General features: G+C 36.7%; 1 protein-coding gene across 1 annotated transcript in view; it reads left to right on the top strand.

Annotated features, from left to right (window-relative positions):
* The window catches only part of CNTNAP2 (contactin associated protein 2), a gene marked incomplete at both ends in the record, with an annotated part of 1,183,012 nt that overhangs the window by 810,964 nt on the left and 358,795 nt on the right, over positions 1-13,253 (top strand). Inside the window, one exon of the mRNA XM_082307127.1 lies at positions 5,357-5,476. Coding sequence (XP_082163253.1) covers positions 5,357-5,476 — 120 coding nt within the window. The remainder of the gene's footprint in view (positions 1-5,356; positions 5,477-13,253) is intronic.

The following is a 13,253-nucleotide window of genomic DNA, read 5'->3' as shown; positions in this document are numbered from 1 at the left end:
TTGTTCTCATGTGTATCTTGCTTTGAGTCATGGTGAGACTTCTAGTTCACTTAGCCTATTTTAAAAAAAATTGTATCAGCCGTGGTTTCTCCACCATGTAGCATTGGAATGAATAAGGGTAGGGATAGGTTTGTTGTAGTACTGCACAGAGAGAAACTTAAGCTGACAGAGCAGAAGCTTACAGTGTATGTGTGTTTATATACAGAAATTTATTTTTTAACATTTTCAGTTTTGCAGTTGATCTTCTGAATATATATTGTAGTAAAGCAACAAATAAAACTTGTTCCTTTGTTTTAAAATAAACTGCAGGTATGCCATTTCAGAGTGCAACTATTTCTTGAGTAAGTTTGGGGTTTTTTCCCCCCTTCCTTGTCTATTTATGCTTTCAGCCCTTTTTAAGGGGCTCAAGAGTTGAAACCAGCTTGAGTGACATAAACCCAAGCACCTCACAATCTATTTATCTTTTAGTATTTTTCTGGGAAGTTGAAAGTGATGGAGAGGCATAGCTGGACTTTGTGGATCTGATGCACTGCCTACTTTGGTCACTTTTACTATCATTTAATTCCATCAGTTCCTGTGAATCTGCACCTTTCCTATGCCCCTGTAAAGCTGAGAAGATTTACTCCTGTATTAGCAGCAGTTTAAAGGAGTTTATCCCCTGCAGCAGCCATATTCACTGACAGAAACAAAATGTACTGTAGCACCTTCACTGTGTCACATAGTGCAGACTGTCATGCTACGTCTTCTATTTATAATGAGGTTTGTACTTACAAAAGGAGACTATTTGTCAGCCCTAAAATTAAAGCTGCCTTTTTACGTAGTGATGCAGAAACTGCAGTTCACCAAGGTGCTAGTGAAACTCTATGGGAACATCATGTAGGGTAACAGAGTTGCTAAATCCTTTTTGTCATTCAGCTCTTCTGCTTTCTAGAGATAGCCAGCAGCTGTGCCAGCTGTGTGGGATAACTCTTTCTTGATCTTTACGCCAGTCAGAAAATAAAACAGGAGTGAGAACATCTGCTTCCCTCAATCAGTAAAGAGCCATTGAAATCTAAGAGAAGCTGACTTCTTCCAACTTTTGGCTGTCTGGAGCTGGAAAAAGCTATTCTGTAAACTGGTTTTCTGAACCATTTGATTTTCCTCACATGTTTAAAATAGAGGATCCTAAAAACTTGGAAATGAGTAATTTGTCTTCCCCTGTCCATCAACACCTCCCCTTTGGGGTTCAGGTGAGCAGTTCTGGGAGTGGAAAAGAACCCATGAAGAAATGCAGCAATAAAAATGATGTTAAGGTCTGTGCGGCTACAAGGTTTTTTGTTAGTTCTTCTTTCACTCTAAGCTGTTCTCCCTTAGTCTGCTTCCCTAGTCAAGCTTTTCTAAGAAGGGAAACTTTTCCCCTCAAGCCATGCTCAAGCCCACTGTTGTGAATGTTAGCATAGTCAATGGTGAACTTTAAAATGTGTTCGTAGTTGTTTTTGTCAGCTGATTAAAATGACTGGATTTTCTGCCCAGACTAAGAAGCTTAAAGAAGCTTGGTGTTTCACACCAAAATTTAAAATGAAAAAAAATTTTTTTTAAACCTTTTCTTACTTCAAGTTAGAGCACAGCCAAGCCCTTTCAAATTTTAGCATGAAACGGATTTGGTGGTCTCAGTTTGATCTGTATTATTCAAGTGATTAAACTTTAAAAAGACTCTAGCATCTTTTTGGTGCTCTTATCTTTCTGGTTTTGATTCTTTTCATACATACTTTTTACCTTACTCTAAGACCTTGGATCACTGTTCTGACCAGGTTTTCACCTCTTAGTACTTGTAGACAGTTTCTGATGCAATATGAAAGCATGTCAAGTTAAGAGTGAGGAAGCCATTTGTAGGGTGTTTTTAACCCCTCTTCTCCTCAGAAAGAATGTAAATAACATTTAAAAAAAAAAATACCAACAGCCTGGACGTATTATGCTAGAAATGGCTTATCTGGACATCAGGGCGCATGTAAGTTTTACCTTTAGCTTGGAAGATTTTGAGGTTTAATACTATTGTGAAGTCCCTTAAGAGTATATATATTGTGTATTTGGACCAACTACCAAGAAAGCAAATACACATTTTTTGGCATTTTACTTCTACTGGCTTGAAGAGCAGAAATCTATTGCCCTTTTGTCTTCAGTCCTTCCATTCTTTTTTTTTTTTTTTCCTATTTTCCAGAAGAAATCAGCACTAAAAGACCCTTCTCTCTCTCTCTCTCCCCCCACCCTCCCCCTTTGTATGTAGATCTTTGCAACCATTTCTCCTTATTTGCATGTGAACACCATAGACTTTATATCCAAATCTTGCATTTTGCTGACTTATTCTTTCTTGGCTCTGTTAATTTTTTTGCTTCTTTATTAAAACCTGTATCAATTTTCTAATTTAAGCTATTTTGATTCTGCCATGGTGTCTTCCTTGTTGTATTCTGTTTTCATTTTCTTCTGTGTTTGAATGTAATCGGGTGACTTCTAAAACAATGTTCCTTAAGTGTTTGTCCTTTGATCTGTTCTGGGTTTTCTTTGGGTTTCTTAATTTCTATTTTTACGTCTTCTCCTTCTGTCTTACACACTACTGATCTTTCTGTGCAGCATTTAAAAAAAAACATTTAAAAGAAGTATTCAGCTACAAGGTGATCGTGCGTTGTCTTCCTTTCTACATCATCTTCTACTTCTTCAACACCTTGGTATCATGTCTTACGCTGCTCCCCTTCACAGTTACCTTCTCTGCCTGGTGCTTGCCACTGTTGTTCTGCTGTTCATGTTAGTGGCTACCCTTTGCCATCTGAAGTCAACAAAAACGTCTCTTTCTATTATCAAGTGTCTTCATACATCAGAACATGATTGTTTGCTGTTTCCTATTGCATCTTAATTACCCGTTATTTTGTCGGTATACCAACTTCACCTATCCCTTCATTTTGTTTCTATACTCCTGTTATATGATTTGTACATTACTGCTCCTTGCACTAGAACCTGCCCTTTCATTTTTGTTTATTACCATTTTTAAGGTCTTAAGTATGCATTTACATATATTTACCTGCCAAAAACCTATCATACACTCATGAAAACACTTTTCACAAGTTGAATTTATTTAGAATATTCCAGTCTTTTGTCTTTATTTGAAGAAAGATCTTAATTTCTATTGTCTGGTGTTCAACATAATGCTGAAGCTTAACAAATGCTGTCTTGTTCAAAAGAAGCCTGTTCTGTGCTGTAATACTAACTAATAGGTACCTACAACTTTCTGTTTCTCCCCTTCCAGAAGAACAGAAGGAAGGGTGTTATATCTAAACCCTTTAATTTTCTGTAAAAATATTCAGTAGGGATAAAGGAATGTCTGATTAAACAGTGTAACTTGGTTTTGTTTTCCATACAACACTCTCTAATATTTTTTTCTGAACTGTGGTAGTATCAAAACAGTATCTAACTTGGTTTTGTCTTCCATATAACACCCTTTAATATTTTTTTCTGAATTGTGGTAGTATCTTTGTACAAAGATTGGCCCGTCTTCTTGAAAGGAGCAAACTTGGACAAGAATGTCATATGGCCCTGCATAAAGATCTGGATACTACAAAGACAAAACTCCCTTGGTTTTCTGAAAGAATTTAGGAAATGAAAACACCAAACTTCTGAGAGATCATAAACAGTATTTGTCATCTTCTTGGCTTGACCTGGAATGCATCTGTTAAAATTTGCGACTTGGTATCACAACAATTGCACATTAACAGAGTTGGTATTTTGTGATTATATTTAGGTAGCGTATAAGAGAGTTAGAGAAATATTTCTGAAGAAAATTGGTGATGAATTCTATATGAAATCTGCATGAAGTGTCTGAAAACAGGCACATAGTCTTCTTGATAACGAAAGAATCTGTTGACCTTAGTTTCGGGAGAAAAGGAAATGGCTTGGAATATTTCACAATTTAAGTAAAGTGCCTACTTCTTGTATAAAATTTACTTTAGACCCTGTAATGAACATGTAAAACTTCCCAGGAAATTACTTCTCTTGTAGCATCGACAAGGAGATTCTCTTTATACATAGGTAACAGTCTAGCTTTGCATTCATGCCCCATCAAAATTGGAGACTTTTTTTTAGCTCTGCTTTCCTTCCTGTGCCTTGATAGTTGGTCAGAGGCCTTCCAATGTGTGCGTGTGATCAGTCACTCATCATCAGAGCCCAGTGAAACAGCTCTTCCTTATGGACATTTGAAGTAAAGCCAGTCTTAGCAAGGAGATTACTTGCAAGAATTGCCAACAAATTAGATGGATTTTTAGAGTGGATATGAAGTCTGGTTAAACAAACATTTCATTTCTTTTAGCAGCTGATTGATTGATTCCAAACGAAAAAGCTGTACCATCTGGTCCTTGGAAAACAAAGCAGCATTACGCATTCCTTTTTAAAAAATTTGCATAGAAAAATATTTATATAATTTACCGATTATATATATACCAATTTATATAGATTACCAGTTTAAATTTTTTATGCATAAAATTATTTAATTTATTCATGTATAATACACATAACTTTGTAATAGTCATACATTTCAAAGAAAATATGAGAATTACTAAAATAGCTTCTATCTACAATGCTTATTATTATGTCTCAGCTATTCGTCGTAACACAATTTGACAAGCAGTTTTACGACTTGAAATAGAAAGCAGTATAGAGAGGTAAAGGAAAAATTGAAACAAACCCCCCTGCTAAATCAATTAAGCTTCTTCCAGTAAATATTGTGACATTTTAGACCTTTCTGGAACAGAGTATTAGTTATGTAGATATGTAACAGAGTAACTGTAGAGCTGTGTAGAGACGGGTATTACACGTAGTGAGAAATTTTACAAGTTTTAACTCAGTGTTATTCTGAGTTGTAATAAAACCTGAAAAATTCTAAAATTTACAGAGGGAAAACTGATAAGCTTTTTGGTGTATCTCTTGAAAGAAAGCGAAAGAGAAAAGTATGTTGGATCAATAGAAGTGTCTCCACATATGATGTAAAACTTAAACCAGTGTATAAACAAAGTTCTGAACCAAAGTATTTTCAAAAACAGTTTAAAGATACTCTTGAAAAAGTTTGGTTGTTCCTCCCCCCACCCAGGTTGTTGGAATTCTCTTCCTATTCTGGCTTTCTCTCATATGCCAAACAATGAAGTTGTGTGCCTCAAGCTTTTAATCACTTCTCTATCTTTTGGAAAGATGCTTTGTTTTCTGTGAATGTCAGTGACATTACTTTAATCTCAGAGGTATAGTTCTTGATATATAAATAAAGTCAATTTATTGTCATTATGGATTTTTTTGCTCCAGGATATGAAGATCCTTATTGCTGTGTTTTATTTCATTCCAGCTATTTATGAGCTCTCTTGTGAAGCGTACAAACACTTGGGCAAAACTTCAAATTACTACTGGATAGATCCAGATGGCAGTGGGGCACTGGGACCTTTGAAAGTTTACTGCAACATGACAGGTAACTGCATTGTATTTGCTAATTCAATTTTTGTTAAATGTAGTTGGGAGAAAGAGTCTGCTCATAATTCATATTTCTTGGCAAAAGAAGAACGATTGCTAAGAGCTTTTCATGAGAGGGGTCATCAAATCTATAGTCACCATTCACCATAGTCTGAGCAAGATAGTAGTTAATCCATTTCATAAGCTTTTTGAATTACAGCTGTTAATTAGCCTTAACAGGCCTTTGTATCCTCAGTGGTGCATTTAAAAAAAAAAAAGTAGATATATATGGCTATTTACCAAAACTATTGTATATCAAGATATTTGTAGTTCAGTAATGTCTGTGGTTTATGAAGTACTGTAGAAGGCAGCTTTTTAGGTATGTCAGACTTTTATTTCTGTCCAGGTATTGCTGACTTTCACACACTTACCACCATAGGCAGGGAACAGAAATTGATTACAAGAGAAACAAAACATTTGAGTCGTTCTTTTTTGTCTGTTTAATTCAACTGGTGTTAGAAGGACGTATCTTGTTTAACTTCTGACACCATATATATATGTCTGCATTAACTTATTTTGGTTTTGTTGTGTGGTTTTTTTCCTGCTTTTAACACTAGTTTTGCATGGGTAATTTCCAACCTGGGCATTCTCATGGAAGATACCTTGTCTTAGTCATCTGCGTTGCTGTGCTGAGGCAGAAAAATATGATAATGAAAAAAGAAAAGGGAGCAATTTTCTGCACTGGGAGTATATTATTTCTTCGGTCTGTTAATGCGTTACAATTGTCTCGGCGCTTTTTCCTGATATGAAATGTTGAGTAGCTGATACAACAGACATGTCCCCTGACTTTCCCCAAATGTCTGCCTAATAAGTTTGAATTTCAGTCTGTTTGCATTGGAAATGTAGCATATGTTTGAGTCCTCAGACTCAGCATCGGCAACATGAACATGAAGGCACTATCATAAGTTGAAACAGTGACTGCCACTTTTGAGATCACAGTTGCTGAAGCTCATGTAGCTCTTCCTGGCACGAGAAACCTGTACATGTCTGGACCTGTGGGGTGGGTTTTATCCAACTTGGAAGGGAGAGACTGGGGGGGCGGGGTGTTGGGGAAGCCGACTTGAAGGAAGATGTGTGGCACATGCAGCAGACCCCAGATCAAGTGCTCATAGGTAGACAACCTGTGGGAGAACAGGAGAATACCATTGTTTCATATTGCCATTAATGTCTGCATTTGTGTAATAAACACATACGTAAAAAGGAGCTTCATCTAAGCTCCGGGAGTGCCATCAGGCGTCCATGGACTGGAGAGACAGGCCAGCTAATCTGTTCTGAGACACAGGTGTAAAGGCAATCTTTCAGATAAGTGGATCCTGACCCATTTAGGGCTTTTAAAATCATAACTAGCACCTTGAACTATATCAGTAACTCATCAGGCAGGCACTGCAGGGACCAATGCCAAGAACTGCTGATATACTATAGAGATTTCTGCTATTCAGAAGAACCGCTGTGTTCAGTGCTAGCTATAGCTTATGGGTGCTCTTCAGTGGTAAATTTGTAAATTAAAAATATACTACTGTAGTGGCGTCAGGCACAAAAAAGTACACCCATCCAGTACTACAGTATTGCTCATTCATGTAAAATATAAATATACAGCAGAAGGTCCTAGTAGCTTATGCAACACTGGGGAAAAAAACAGATAAGAAAAGTAGAAGTAACCATTTCATTTTTCTAATGTTTCTCATCTGCAAAACAATTTCCAGAGTACTTAAATGTGACCTTTTCCTAACCAGTGCAAGGAGATCATGAACATTAGGATAGACGATGTAGTGCTCATTGGGATATGACGCATGCTGTGGAAAAATGCAGTTTTCTGTTTTAATTGAATCACTCTCATCAGCAAGTCTTTGCTACAAGAAAAAGGCATTTTGCCCTAATATCCATGTAACTATTTAAATTTCGAAAATAAGAACCTAATTTCAAAAATAAGAACCTAACAGAACCTTCATTAAAATGCAAATGACTGCAAGAAATATGTGAAAATTGATGGGAAGTAATTTTAATCTCTGCTTCTGAAACTGGAAGGCCACTCTGACAAATGTTCTCTGATAGCTTAGTAAAGCACATCACCTGTATACATACTGCGTAGTATCTATACATTGCAGCTGTTACAGCTATCTCTTTCTTTTAATTAGTGGTCATCTTAAGCACTGAGGACTGTGGAGGGTACAGAGCTACGTTTTTAGGAGAAAATTCACAGCACCCTAAATCTTTTTCTGAATCGATACAGGGTATTATCAGTAATACACATACTAAAGAAGGGACGGAATGAGGTTACTTGAGGGCTTTACTTTGCTTCATCAATAACACGTTACTATAGAACTCTGTAGCAGTGATGCATATCTTGTCGTATAAGAAAAGGCACTATAGCATATTAGATTAAGAGCAGAATTCTCAAATAATTTTAGTATCAAAATTGTGCAGGTTTATGGTATTACTAGCACTATATTTGAAAAAGAACTTAAACTAGCTGAATTACAATTAACTTTGTTTTGTGAACATGAAACTAAGTAACCTACAGATCTAGCTATCCTGAATAGTATGTGGAGTGTGCTCAATGAAAAAAACACTTGTTCATATGGCAGGATAGTGATACTTTATTTTAATAGAGACATCCTTAACTGTATTTCCCTCTCTAGCCTGAGAGTCAAATCTAAATGTTCCTATTAACCCACTATGTTAAACAAACATCTCTATATTAAATTACTACTCAAGATGCTAATAGACGTTTTAAATATCTGTCGTTTCATTCAGGTGGAACTAGCAAGTAAGAACATCTTAGTCACTAAAAAGGTAGTGTAAAATGTAACTTGCTAGTTTGGTTCCTAGGCAAAACAAGTCCAGAAGGTTAGGGTTATTAGCAAAGCTAGTATCTGTCTTCCTAAAACAAGGTGGCTTAACTGTTATGTACTGCTTTTGCACTTACTGTAGTGTTGTTTTACTGGTGCAAAATGTTGGAGAGTAAGCTGCACTCTCACTTGACTATAGACCTTCAGAGTCAGGGGCAATATCCTGAAAAGCCACTGAAATTGTATATTTAGAAATTGCACCTCACAATCACAAATTGCATTATTTCATCGTTATGTCAACATTTCACCTACAGATTCTATAGTCAGAAAGTGTTAGGGTTCCCAAATGTGTCCAAAAATTATTTAAAAAAAAAAATAAATAGAAAATTATGGTGCAGTAGACAGCTGTCTGGGCATATTTCTGGGCATAATCCATATCCATCTTTAGTGTGTCTTAATTTAGTAAACTGGCATGTCATGGTGAGTCCTGCCCTTCACAGATGCTGCTGTGGTAACTAAAAATTGTTCTGGTTTCTGAGATGTCCTGGCAGTTCAATAGTGCAGTCAGAGTCACAGAAATATATATATGCGTGTGCTCCACACAGCAATTCATGGTCTCTACAAACTACTCTGTATTGTCAAAGAAACCCCAGAACCTTCCCTTCTCTTGTCCTTATCTTCTTCAAATAAACCTTATACTCACAGTGCTGTGTTTTGATAGTGAAGAGGAACCAAGCACTTACATTTTATGTCCTCATAGTGGAATTAAAATGTTTGAGATACCATATTTAAGTATCTATTCTTGCTGCAGTAACACAGGTTTTCAAAATCTAGGGCATTGCAATACATGTTCAGTAGCTTTCCAAATACTTATCAATAAGAACTATGTAAATTTTAGGAAGCCTTTTTTTTTTTTTTTCCTTTTACAAAAAACAGTATTGAAAACATTTAGAGTTGGAAAGTTGGAACTTTTCAGGTTAATGCACTTACAGAAAAATATTCCTTGAAGCTGTGATGTGGCATAATGTTTAACCATTAGTCTGCTTTTCAGTTTAGCCTGACTTGTGATCTTAGGCCAACAGGGAACTCTTCCAAAGCTCTGTCATCTTAAGGCCGAAATCTTCCCCTACTTCAGAGGCAGGTCCACAATGCAAAGTTAGACTCTGCGTTCAAGCAGCTTTTTCCAAAGATGAAGGGTTCCTATCTCAGTATCCAGTTTAAGGCCTTTCCTGTTTTCTCTTTAATTGTCATTAGAACAGTAGCTGTAGTAGAAAGACCCGCTCTTTTAAGATATTTGTTGGAAGATGTAAACTTTGAGTATATTACAGCTTCACCCCATGCTCTGTCTGATATTTTTTATATTTCTGAATCTCTAGCCTTGATTCAGTTTCCTCTGGCAGTTTTGTTTCAGTCCCATTGAGAAAGACACACAAAAAAAGTTAATATTACTCCCTATTTTTTCTGTTTCTTTCTTTTTTTCCCCTTGGCCCAAGGAGGATGGGCAAAAGGTGTCAGATCAGCAAGTTTACCCTGATCTTATTTTGTGCGTTTGTCCTGCAAGAATTTTCAGAGCGGAGGGTGAGGAACAAGCAGAGGAACAATGCACAGGGACCATAAGTGCTTAGTTATTTATCCTAATGGCTGTATGGGATGTCAGTGGGAGAGGCGGACCAGCACTTCTGTAGTTCCTTGAGGCTTTATGCTGAGGATAGGGAAATCATAATCTTTCTACTGTTTCTTCTGCTTCATCATTTAGACCACTGATGCAAAGTAGAACTGAAAGGTTTCATAATCTATTTTACCAGAAGATGTGTCAGTTAATTCTTTCTATTGGTCTTGAAGTCATTATGCCTCTGTGATGTGGCTTTTATCTCATTTCAGGATCCAAATAGCTGCAAGCATAATGGCTCCATTTGAGTAGTACTTACCCTATCCCCTTTCTAGTACAGTTCTTTTGCCTAAAGCTGCACATCTTCAAACACTTTGAGAAATCATTATGCGTATTCATAGCCTGCCTCATTAAGGTCAAATGTACGGGGTGGCTTCTCTACTCAATCTTCCCCTTCCTCTCTTCTCTCTGTCTTCACTTTTTTAACAGAAGTGGCACATGTAATAATTACTGCAATGACTTTGTGAGTAGACATTAAACAACCATAACTGTCGTATCCTGTGATTTTTCTGTCTTCTTTCTGTAAATAGTGGGTCACTGGAGTGCTTTTTACTATGACATATGTAGAAACATATGGCATGAATATAAATGTGCCATTCATCACTACATACTGATGAAAAGTGCCCCAGCAGCGATAAATGTTTAATTCTATTGCATATATCTGTATAATTAGTTTTTCAGATGCCTGAGAACTGATATACTGAACATCCAAGGTACCAAAATTTTTAGTCATACAGTTATGTATAAATACAAGTGAAACATAAAATTTTGAGCAATTTAATTAAATAAATAAAAGTAAAGACTTTTTTTTCTGTGTAGATCCTCCAGTTTGGTAGAGGAAGGAATTAGTATTTTTTAGTTGTTAACTCAAATAGAATAAATTGGCATGCATTTAAAGGCAATAAACAAAATTTTGTCATTGGGCAATGGTAAGTTGTTGCATGACAATAAAAGTATAGAAACCATACCCACTGTAATCTCATTGCAGAAAGCTTCCAATACAAGTATTTAAAGTCTTTTACCTAAAATACAGGAAGGAAAAATGGCTTTAGTGTTTCAAATATGACACATGAAATGAAGGTTTGATTTTTAACAGCCTCTTTTATACACTTTTTCTTCAGTTGTAGAGCTTTGTTTTGGAGGCTTTTTAATGAGTCTGTCAGGCATTTTTGCAAGTTAAAATGACATTTGAGAGGTAAAAAGAGGAACAAATAGTTAAGATGGATTGAGGCTGTTGTTGCAGAATATCCAGGCTTATTTCCTTGAACATGGAACAACACCAGAAACAACCACAGAAAAAGGATGGAGAGGGTGTGTGGGGAAGGGCAATAGCATCAAGCCATTTAAGACACTGTTTTTGGCCAGTTTACTTATCAAGGTAGACTCTCTGTTTAAAGAAGGAGGAAAATATGCTGAGGAAGAAAGAAAATAGTAGTCATCAAAGCATCAGGGGATCGTGGCTGGAGCACCTTTCTTCCTAAGGTGAATTCATCCTCCTAGCATCAGAGTAAAATAACAGACCCATGAGAGACCTGGAGACGGAACAGACTATGTTTATGTCCTTGCCTGCCAAGTAGGCTGAAACATCCTGCATCTCAGTTTTAGTTGATTATTTTTTTCATCTGTTCATATTTACAAGGCATGCCCTTTGAATTCTAGGTTTCGTTGGTTCATCATTTTTTTTTTTTTGCATTCAGCTATTTTATTATTTTTACTTTATGTCAAATTTGACTTTCTTGTGAAAATGCTCATTGCGGTACTTAACTGTGTCTCAACAAATTTGGGTGGTGCCTTTCCTCCCCATGCTCTGGAGCACAGTACTGACTGTTGGTAAGAAAAAGGTCATGGTTGTTTTTCCAGCTGGATCTAAACTTTCCACTCAGCCTCAATCAGTTCACAGACTGTAATTGCTAGCCTTTATCTGGACTCGTCTTGATTAGATGCAGCTTGCTGTCTGGAATCCTGAAATAAATCAGGATGGTTTTCTGTTTGTTTGTTTGTTTGTTTTTGCCTCAGGTTAACACTGAAAAATGATGTTGTTAGGCACTCCTGTGCTTGGCAATTACTCGGGTTTGACTGGTTAAAGCCACTATCTAGGTGGCAAGGGATAAGCGAGTGTAGGCTGTTGCTGTGTTCTGTGACAGCATGTTGAGTTTGCCATATTGGCAGGTTTTCAAGGATGGAAGCAGAAAGGACTACAGACTACTGAGCCCTACTGGTAAAATCACACTTGAGTGCCATGTCATTGTGAGATCATTTTTTATTTCTTTAATGTTCAGAACTTAAAAATACACTGCCATAGAAACAGTCTCCACACAGAGATGAAGGTTTTAATAATCTCAGGGCTCATCCTAATATGAAAAAGGTAGAATTTGTTGAGAAAACAGGATGTGAATCAACATCTGATGACTTCACTAAACAAAAATGTGTCCTAGCAAAAACATGGTGTGATAACTTTAGGGTTTACAGTAAATCACGTTAGAATCACGTGATTCTAAATCATGTTAGAAAATCTCTAGGTAGTTCCTCCAGTCACCCTTGCATGTGTAGAAAATGAAAAGCTAGCCCAGTGTACAACTGCAGAGAAAATATCTAAACAATAAAATAAAAAATACCTTGTGAAGTCTGCACCCAGGAGAAGGTTCTTGATTTGCTCTGTTTCAGTAGAGGACAAACTCTATCATTGGCATTTAAGGTAGCTTCTCAAGTTGCCAAGTAATAGAAGCATTTCCTACTCTCTGACTACTTTCTTTTGTTTCTTCCTCTTCTTTCTTCCTGTCCTACGTCAAGCTCTGGAGCATCATACAGGAGAGTCTAGGAATAAAAGTTTATGGCATGTCATCTTCTTAATGTATTTTAAGTGCTCATAGTTGGTGTATGAGCATCACAGAACATCCATACATCAGGCATAAGGCGACTAAATGTGCACTGACCTCCCAGAATGAGAACAAATTGGCATTTGAGAGTGACAGAGTAGAAGTAGTTGAAAATAAAGCAGAATCTTTGTTTTGCCAAATTATTTAGTCTAAGAGGAGGAAAAAATCCTGACATCATCTGCAATCAGCAAATATTCCTCATTTGGTGGATACTGAGCTCTGAACAGAAACAACAAATCTTTTTAGAAATCTTCATGCATTGCAGGACTGTGCAAGCCTATATTTCAAGAAATATGTCCGTAATTGGCAAAGAAGAAAGGAAATAGGATGATGAAGGGTACCATCTACCTTAAACTGTTACTGTGAAGGTTAGAAGCAAACATTTAGCTCTGGATTCACTCC

The sequence above is a fragment of the Platalea leucorodia genome (genome assembly GCF_965183815.1).
Source record: "Platalea leucorodia genome assembly, chromosome: 1".
In the NCBI taxonomy this organism is placed as follows: domain Eukaryota; kingdom Metazoa; phylum Chordata; class Aves; order Pelecaniformes; family Threskiornithidae; genus Platalea; species Platalea leucorodia.
This window is presented reverse-complemented; position numbering and strand designations above follow the sequence as displayed.